This window comes from Triticum aestivum, chromosome 2A (assembly GCF_018294505.1).
Source record: "Triticum aestivum cultivar Chinese Spring chromosome 2A, IWGSC CS RefSeq v2.1, whole genome shotgun sequence".
Taxonomy (NCBI): domain Eukaryota; kingdom Viridiplantae; phylum Streptophyta; class Magnoliopsida; order Poales; family Poaceae; genus Triticum; species Triticum aestivum.
The window spans coordinates 778,653,568-778,663,517 of record NC_057797.1 but is presented as its reverse complement, the minus strand read 5'-3'; the positions used below and the strand labels follow the sequence as shown (position 1 = coordinate 778,663,517).

Sequence of the window (9,950 nt, the reverse complement as noted above, 5' to 3'; positions counted from 1 at the left end):
TTTAAGAATCTAATATGATATGTCTGAATGCAACTACTGAAATTTACGATGTGCATAGTCACTGCCCGCGAACGCGCCGGGCGCTTCCGCAAACGTTGTTTGAGGGGTCATATTTGACATATTCAGCTGTAGATGCCTGCCGGGATAACCTAACATCGAACGGTGCCAGCATATTCTGTACGTGTGTCATCTGTGTGCCCGGTGTACCCTTTGTTGCCAAGCGAAATGAAAGCGAGATTCAACTAATTAAGTACTTCCGTTTCAAAATAAGAACTTGGATATCACCATCATATCCACTCACACTGCTTGGAAAATGCCTGTCATGTCCACTACTTGCCCCCTTTCAGTGTGAAGGCGCGCCTCCGGTGCATATACAAATAGTACTATACACCTACTTGCAGCTGTAAAACAGTTTTTATTTATTTTATAAAGAATGCTTTGATTAATTCATATTGTAGGATCGAGTGAATACAGAGTATTATGAGCGACATATTGCCTCAGATACACACAATCAAAGCTAACCGTTTGACACAATAAAAAAGGCATTTCGCAACATTAATTATAGTTATATTAGGTGAAAACTATACCTATGTCGATGTAGGTAGTAGGCCAATTTGAAGATTATGTTGTCACCCATGTCAGTAAAGCCTCTCTGACCATTCGCTCTAATCACATGCACACCGCCTGGAATAACGATAGGTAGATATCTATGGAGGTTTGCTTTGTAGTCTAGTCAAATCAAATAACAATATAATGTACAAAAGAATTATTAACGTAACCCATAGCTTATCAAAACACTAATACTAATGAGGACCGACCTACCCCATATTAGAGGTTATCCACTTGATCATCACAAACTAAACAGATAAGGATAAGAAGCAATGCATGATTGCAAATCATGCATGCCCTTAATTAGTTAGGACAAAATAGGATGGGACACATTACTATAATTAACATAATGAAGGCATAGAGAGGCTTTTTTAACACAGTAAAGACGTAGGGTTCATGCATACGCACACTTACCCCTTTGAATGTGCGCATGCACATCCTATCCATATGAGAGCTCCGAAAGACTGAGCCGGTACATCATCTTAAGATTGACAAAAGCCTTCGTAGTCAACATATAAACGTCTCCTCCTAAACACACCTGTGCGGAAAACCTGAAATAAAATCAGAAAAATGCGATCACTAATGCGAAGTCTAGGACTTGAACCCGGATGGGTTGGTTGTGTCACAAGGAACTTAACCATATGAGTTGCACTCACTTCGCCCGGGTTTATAATTATAAAAATCAATTTTGAGGTCGAAAATTAATACACTTTCACAGTGAAACCGACTTCTCTATACAATTTTCGAAGCTTGAGGACTCGAGACAGCATATAATTTGCAGTGTCAAGGGAATACCAAGAACCAAAGTCCCTTCCTAGTAACTACCTTGTTCAGGAGAAAACCCGAAAGGCAGAATCCACTGATAGTATATTAGAGCCTGATACATCGCCCAACAACCGCGGCCGGAATCATGGCATATTCGCCAATTTGTTCAATCAGATCGATACGTATGTGGCTTATCCATTCTTTCTCTAAACCAGTGTGTTGTTGTTTTTTGGGATGGCTTACCAGGCTTGACGCCTGGTTCTCTAAACCAGTGTGAAGGCGTGCCCTTCACCCACTTGCAATGCAACGACCGTGTAGTTTGACCAGCATACATAGGTATGATTTGGGCAAAAACTACTGTATATTATGAGTTTTCAGGCGAGAGTGGAGAATATTATGATTCAACAAAAGACTTTAGGAACCTTCCTGGGAGACGTGTACCGCTCTAGATTACCACAACGATTTTTATTTTGAAGATACCACAACGAATATATTGACATGTTATTTTTTTTCTTTTTTGCGGACAATAATGAGATGTTAGTTGTTAGCTCTATCAACTGGTCAAGTAGAGAGACTTGATATTCTTTTTGTTTTTGGCGGGGAAGAGAGAGAGTTGAGATCTTAGTTTTTTTTTAGAAAAAAGAGGATGACCTCGGCCTATGCATCTGGTCGATGCATACAGCTACTTTATTAATTCTTCTCAGAAGATCTTACAAAGTCATACAACAGTAAGACTAAAGCTACCGTCTAAGCAACAAACTGTCGCTACACCTATCCAGTTGATGAAGGGGCACATATAGCCTGAGCCTAATACCAAACAGACATCGCAGCCAAGCCTAACATCTAAGACCTGACACCCCAACGTAGCCACTTGCCGAGTCTGGGGCACACACTGGTCCGGCGTGCTCTCAGAGGCCGCCGTCGCCAACTGCCACCGCTCCATCTTCAGAACTGTACTGATGCATCAACCTTGCTCGGTCTAGCTATCGTCGACACCATCACGGCGCCCAACGGCACCTCCTCCCTGCGCGCAAACAACTGAGCACGTTGCGGTCGCCACTGATACACCTCAGCGCCATGCTGCCAAGTACCACCAGCCGACACAGCTTGAAGTCCTTAGAAAATCTGTCATGTATAGCATCTGCCGACCAGGCATGACTTGACATCTCCACCGAAGCTCCGTGCAAGACGAAGCCGCTCCACCTCTTGCCTTTGACTTCCAGCGCTGCTCCACAAACGATCCTTTCAAGAGAGAAACGACATCGCAGTGCCGCCATCGTCCGATCTGGAACACCAGATCCTAGGGTTTCCCCCAGAGCAGCACGAGTGGGTCGACAGTAGTTACACGACGATGCCTTCATCAAGGTAACGGCGTAGAACGCCTACCGTCGGCTAGGTTTTCACCGGCAACCATGTCACCCCAACTCGCAGCTGGAACTAGATGATGGATCTCGAGATCCGATCACCAAGCCTCTGGCCGGCCACCGCCGACGAAAAAGATGACCATCACCACTGGCTACACCGGCCAGAACAGATCTGCCATGGGTGCCGCCAAGCAGTCCATACCAGGCCCTCGACGCCGCCGCCGATCTAAAGCCAGATGACATGCCGCCGAAGACCGCATCGCGCCGCCGCCTGATCCAGGCCAGCCGCCGCAGCAGCTGCCCGTGGCCCAAGGCAGGGCCGACCGCCGCCGCCGTCGAAGCCAACGCTGTCGCTTCTAGATCGGCCACACCTCCACGCATGTTGGGGCCCCGCCACCCCTGAGACGTAGGAGGGAGGAAGAGCCCCCGCCACCGCCATCGGCGTCCTCCGGCAGCGGCGGGAGGAAGGGAGGAAGATGGGCTAGGCCCCGGCGGCGACTAGGGATGGGGAGCCACTCGAGTCGCCCGAGCGGGGGACGACGCGGGGGTGGTGTTCCATCTATCTAACATTAAGTTGAGAATATTATCATTGAGGAAGAAAGACTTTAGCAACCTTCTGGATAAACCTTCTTGATAGACACGGACCACCCTACAGAGTAAAATGCAATAACCGACCGCATTGAGGGAGAGGAACGTGTCTGCAGAAAACACAGATCTACAATTTTCAAACTAATAACATCCCGTCGACGGTAAACTTTAATGATCTGCGGGTGATTACTGAGATCCTTCAACTCTTCGGCCAAGCCTCGGGGGTTCCGTATCAACCTGCAGAAGAGTTCCACTACCTACATTAGATGTGAGGAGGAAGTGGCTTTCTTGGTAGGGGAGCACTTCGAATGTCAACAGAAATCCTTCCCAGTTACGTATCTCGGGCTGCCTCTCTTTCTGTCTTGAGGTTGAGGAGGCAGGACATCATGCTCCTAGTGGACAAGTATTCCAACAAGATGAAATGTTGGAAGCCAAAGTTACTGTCGGCAGCGGGAAGACTTACGCTCATCAACTCGGTGCTCATGGCACTACCGATCCACTTCATGGCAGTTTTGCCTCTTCCAATCTGGGCCATCAAAATTATCAACAGGAGATGTCGACGCTTCCTATGTAAGGGCGAGGAGGCCATCAGTGTTGACCACTGCTTGCTGCCATGGGCTCAAGTGTGTTCACCCATGGACTATGGTGGGCTCGAAGTTCTTATCCTCATGTGGTTCGGATGGGCTCTGTGATGCCGGTGGTCATGGATGAAATGGGACGAGCACCCCAGGCCGTGGCATTTACTGCCAGACACTACTGAGAAAGCAGTCTCGGTGATGTTCAATGTGGCCTCGGCGATTTCAATAGGAGTGGAGATGGGGCTTCCGCGAGGTTCTGGACAGATAATTGGCTCGCTCAATTGCCGCAACAGCGCCAACTCTGTTCTCATTTGTCAAAGACTCCGGCTGCTCGGTTCAGGAAGCTCTTCATAATCAATCCTGGATAAGGCTGGTCGTAATGATAGTATGGCAGCTAGTATAATGCATGCCCACTAGATAATTTTAATGAGGTGTCATAGAATTAAATGAAGAAAGAGAAGGTTAAGTATCATATCATGATACCGTATCATAATAAATGATATGCTACTATGTGTCATGCATGGCAATAAATAAAATACTACATGATACTAATATATGATACTATGCATTAGGGAGATAGTATCATACACTAGTATCATATGCATGATACTAGTATATGATACTCCCAGTTACAACCAGCCTAAGGGATATCTCGGGTGGTGTCTTGGCCCTTGTGCAATATTTGTCAGTTTGGGATTTCGAGCATCTCCAGCCGTTGGCCCCCCAGGGGGCGCCTAAAATCGCCCCTTGGGGGTGAGCCGGCGCAAAAAATCGGCCTGGGGCCGAGTTGGTCCCCAGCCGTCGGCCCCAGGGCCGTCCCCAGGCGCATTCAGAAAAATTTAATAATATAGCAAAGTTCAAAGTTCGGCATATATTACATTAAAAAAGCGGGTTTTTATTACATAATATATATATATAATTAAAAAAGAACTGGCTAAAAGCGGAGTAGTCGCCGTCGTCATCGTCGTCCGGCTTCTCCTCCTTGACGCGGCCGTCCCTGGTGGACCCCTGACCGGCGTCGCCTATGCGGGCTGGTGGCGGCGGCGCGGCGTCGTCGTCGCTGTCCTCGATGATGACGATTCCTCCTTTGTCGCGGCCCCAGCGGCGCTGCACGAATCGCCACAGGGCGGCGCACTGGCGCTCCCTCGCCATCTTCAGGGAGTCCGCGCGCGCCCATTCTAGGGCCGCGTCGTCGTCGAGCTCGACGTCGCCGCCGTGCTCCGTCTTCACCGCGGGGAGGCCCGGCTCCGTCTTCACCGGCGCCAGGCCTGGCTCCGTCTTGGGCTTGACGAAGCGCGGAGCCGGTGAGGGGGCGCGCCGGCCGCCCTCATTGATGATGATGCCGGCGCTGCGAGTGCGCCAGCCGAGCGGCGTCTCCGCCGCGTGCTCGGCCATGACGCCGAGCAGCGCCGGAGCGCCGGACGAGTGTGAGGAAGAGCGGGAGGAGGAGGAAGAAGAGGAGGCGCCGAACCTCCTGGGCAACCATTGCCCGTCGAGTCGGCGCTGAGCCGTGGCCGTGGCGGCCGCCCTCACCGGGGGGGTATGCCAACGGCGGGTCGTTGCCGCCCTCGAGGTACGTCAGAACGCCCTCGAGGGTGCGGCCTGTGACACCCCACCACAGGCGGCGTCCGCCGCCGTTCTTCGGTCCAGCTACCACCGGCGCGCTGTTGGTGGACGCCATCCTCTGTTGCTGTTGGTGCTGGAAGTACGCTGTCCACGCCGCTATGTTGTCGGCGGCGTACTCGGGAAGGGCGAGTTGGGCGTCGATGAGGGAGGCGCGCACGACGTCGACCTCGTCGGCGAATTAGCCCGGTTTCGCCACGGCGTCGGGCAACGGGGAAATGGGCACTCCCCCGTTGCTGAGTCTCCACTCCGTTGGCCCGGCGCGCATGTCCGGCGGCGCTGGGATGTTCGCCTGGAACAGGAGTCAAGACTCCTGTTCACGGAGCGAGCGGCAGCCGAAGCCGTTGGCCGCGGCCTCATCTTCGGGGAATCGCTCGGCCATCGGGAGAGGGAGGGAGGGAGAGGGAGGGCTCTGCGGCGGCGCTCGGGAGAGGAAGGGCTCGGCGGCGGCGCTCGGGAGAGGTAGAGGGCGGGCTAGGGCTGGTGTGGCTGGTGTGGCCAGAGGCGAGGGAGGCCACCGCTTATATAGCGGCGCCGCCCCGTGTGTACGCGTGCGAGGGAGGGGAGGCGTCGGTGCGCCGCCCCATGACGCGCCGCCCATGAGGAATCAATGGTAAGGCTGACCGGCGGCAGCCTTGCCATTGATTCCCCGCGGAAAACCGAGGCGTTCGGAGAAGAAGACATGCGGTGTCGCTGACGCGGCGGGCCCGCGGCTCTTTTGCGCCAAAACCGCTCGCCCCGGCGCCCCCGAGCGCGCCGGGTTCGGTCTGGGTCCGTCGGCGCTAAATTCGGTCCAGGCCAGCGAAAATCGGGCTCCTGGGACGCGACTAGACTGATTTTTTTACGCCGGCGTGAAATAAACACCTAGGGAGGCCTTTCTAGAGGCGCGGCTGGAGATGCTCTTAGCCACTTATACAAGCCTGCGGCCAGGTGTGCGGGATCAGGCCCGTTGGAAGCTCACTAAGGAGCAAGAGTTCTCGGTCGATAGTGCGTACAAGATGATGTTCAAGCCAAATATTCGATTTGCTTGCAACAAGCCAATCTGAAGATCCAAAGCACCACCACGGTGCAAGTTTTTTATGTGGTTGGTCGTCTATGGCGAGTATGTAATGGCAGATAACCTTGCGCGCAGAGGTTGGCCAGCGAACCCATCCTGCCCCCTTTGTCTGTCAGAGCCTCAAGATTGCACACACCTCTTCGTTCACTATCGATTCTCCAGCAGCTGTGGTGTACGTTCAAGTCTTCGACCGGGGCGCAATTCGCTACACCGGATGATTCTGTGCATAGAGGAGTGGTGGCTGCGTGCGAGGGCCGGCATACCCAAGCCAATGCGCAGAAACTTCGACACTGTCACAATTCTGATGCACCGGAGGCTGTGGAAAGAGAGGAACTCCAGAGTTTTCGACCAGGTGGCGAGCAGTGCTGAAAGAGTTTTAGATTTGTTACGAGAAGACATAACAGTGTGGCGTTTAGCGGGCTACATCGCTGACCTAGGCTACAAGCGAGCTCACTGGCAGTTTCTGCCGTGTTTAGGGCCGGCTCATTCTAATTTGGGGTGTGTCAGACTCTGGTTTCCAGTTTTAATTCACCTAGACTGCTAACCGCCATGTATTTCTTTTTCTTCCTATCTAATAAAGATCGGCCGCTGGCCCTTTGATATATTAGAGCCTGATACATAGCCCAACAACCGCGGCTGGAATCATGGCATATTCGCCAATTTGTTCAATCAGATCGATACGTATGTGGCTTATCCATTCTTTCTCTAAACCAGTGTGAAGGCGTGCCCTTCACCCACTTGCAATGCAATGACCGTGTAGTTTGACCAGCATACATAGTTACATACGTATGGTTTGGGACAAAAACTACTGTCTATTAGAAGTTTTCAGGCGAGAGTGGAGAATATTATGATTGAACAAAGGACTTTAGGAACCTTCCTGGGAGACGCGTACCGCTCTAGATTACCACAACGATTTTTATTTTGAAGGTACCACAACGAATATATTGACATGTTACTTTTTTTCTTTTTTGCGGATAATAATGAGATGTTAGTTGTCTGCTCTATCATCTGGTCAAGTAGAGAGACTTGAAATTCTTTTTGTTTTTGGCGGGGAAGAGAGAGTTGAGATATTAGTAGAGTGGAGATTATTATCATTGAGGAAGAAAGACTTTAGCAACCTTCTGGATAAACATTCTTGATAGACACATACCACCCTATAGTATTACAAGAGTAAAATGCAACAACGCACCACATTGAGGGACATATCTGCAGAAAACACGGATCTACCGTAAACTTTTTGCGTAAACCACTCATTAGTGGATTACAATGTGTTAGGCATACTTATGACAGTGGGTCCTGCTTTTCACTAACATGGCATAACAACCATATGGATTGGCATATATATAAAAGTTGATCACATATGGAGAACAAAATTGGATCCTTCGCCAATATCAAATGTCACTTTCCCGCAAAAGGTAATTTCAAAATTCACTTTTTTTAAGAAACACAGTACAAATTCACTTGTTGTCATGCAAAGCAACCAAAATTTGTAGAAACATGCATTTGTTTTGGGTTGTTGCCCTGTAACTACTTTGAATCTTCAAATACTAGAGCAGAGCCGTCTTAAGGAAAGAAAGCCCAACTATGTCCTACATCTCACTGTCATGCTTATCTTTGACTTCCTTTCAGTATTCTTGGCGTGATCCATGCTAGGATTATTTGGACAAATATCTCCACTTGGTTGTTTCCCGCTTAGCTTATAAATAACGGCCATTTTCGCTAGACTTGAGCAAGCCACACGCCTAGCCTTAGCTAGCTAGCTTACTCCACAGTCCACACCCACGCACCTGACCAACTATGGCGATGGCGAGCAGCAGCGGCGGCGCAGGCTCACTGGTTCTGGCCTTCGTTACCGTCGCCGTTCTGCTCTCCCCAGCCCTGTCCGCCCCTCTGGACAGCACCGGCTTCCACTCGGCGACGTGCCCGCAGCTGGAGAGCATCGTGCGGTCCTCCGTGCAGACGGCGCTCCAGCGTGAGGTGGCGCTCGCCGCCGGCCTGCTCCGCATCTTCTTCCACGACTGCTTCCCACAGGGCTGCGACGCGTCTGTGTACCTCAAGGGCAGCGGCACGGAGCAGGCCATGGGGCCCAACAGCACGCTGCAGCCGCGCGCGCTGCAGCTCGTGGAGGACATCCGCGCCAAGGTGCACGCGGCGTGCGGCGCCACCGTGTCGTGCGCCGACATCTCGGCGCTCGCCACCCGCGACGCCGTCGTGCTCTCCGGCGGCCCCAACTACACCGTGCCGCAGGGCCAGTTCGACAGCCTCGCCCCTGCGTCGGCGAACGTCGTCAACGGCCTCCCGTCGCCGGCAACTGCCAGCGTCACCACCCTCGCCCGCGCCTTCAGCGCCAAGGGCCTCCGCGACCTCGCCGACCTGGTGGCGCTCTCCGGCGCCCACACCGTCGGGAGGACGGGCTGCCCGTTCTTCGCCGACCGGGCCCAGCGCATGGACGACACCTTCTCCCGGAGGCTGGCGGCCAACTGCAGCGCCCCCTCGCCCCGGCCACAGAACCTGGACGTGGTGACCCCCGACCTGTTCGACAATGGGTACTACAGGGCGCTGGTGAACAGCCAGGGCGTGTTCACCTCCGACATGGCGCTCATCAAGGACCGCACCACGGCGCCCATCGTGAGGCAGTTCGCGCAGAGCAAGGACGCCTTCTTCGCGCAGTTCGCCAAGTCCATGGCCAAGCTCGCCACCGCGCCGAGGCCCGGCGGGAACGTCGGCGAGATCCGCCGCAGCTGCTTCAGCCGCAACGCCCGGCGCGCCATCGACACCATCGTCGACGCCGGCGAGGAGGAGGGATTCGCGGCTTCTGCCTGATGTCGATCGACAGATTAGCGTGTGTGCGTTTGCTGCTGGTCGTGCGCTAGATAGCATGCACGTGCGTACCAACGTGCATGGCTTCGTGTATGTCATCAGATGTTAATTTCTGCTCGCGCGTGTGTGTTCCTGCTTTGGCTCTGTAGTGTAATAGAGACTTCATCAGCGAGTGACCAGGTGCTTGCTTGCTCATGGTTCAACATTTCAATGAAATTTGACCGAAATATTTGTGACCGTAACCTCGAAATTTTGGACCAGAATCAAACTAGTTCCACACCAATTTGACATTAAGGAAAAATACTAGCATCTACAGTATCAAACTAGCTTCACACCAAAATGCATAAAGTCTTGATCGCAAAAAAAAAAAAACATAGTCTTATCACCCCATGAAACCATGATTGTGTTGTCACCCGCAAAAAAAAAAACATGGTTGTGTCTAGCAATGGGTCCTGGTCGATTGTTTAGTTTGGTCAAAGCTAAGCTAGGCTAGTCTTGTGCAAGTGGTGCACATGGCCTTCACACTGTGCTGAATATAGTGCATGC

The 9,950-nt window shown here is 52.1% G+C and overlaps 1 protein-coding gene across 1 annotated transcript; it reads left to right on the top strand.

The window, feature by feature from the left end:
* The first annotated feature begins 8,329 nt into the window (after window positions 1-8,329).
* Window positions 8,330-9,646, top strand: LOC123186703 (cationic peroxidase SPC4). Its single transcript, XM_044598419.1, has one exon. It carries the CDS (start codon window positions 8,382-8,384, stop codon window positions 9,405-9,407), a length of 1,026 nt encoding a protein of 341 aa, XP_044454354.1. The 5' UTR covers window positions 8,330-8,381; the 3' UTR covers window positions 9,408-9,646.
* Window positions 9,647-9,950: the final 304 nt, after the last annotated feature.

What these genes read in the sequence shown, in the direction of transcription:
- LOC123186703 (XM_044598419.1), top strand. Translation starts at nt 8,382, where the DNA reads ATGGCGATGGCGAGCAGCAGCGGCGGCGCAGGCTCACTGGTTCTGGCC.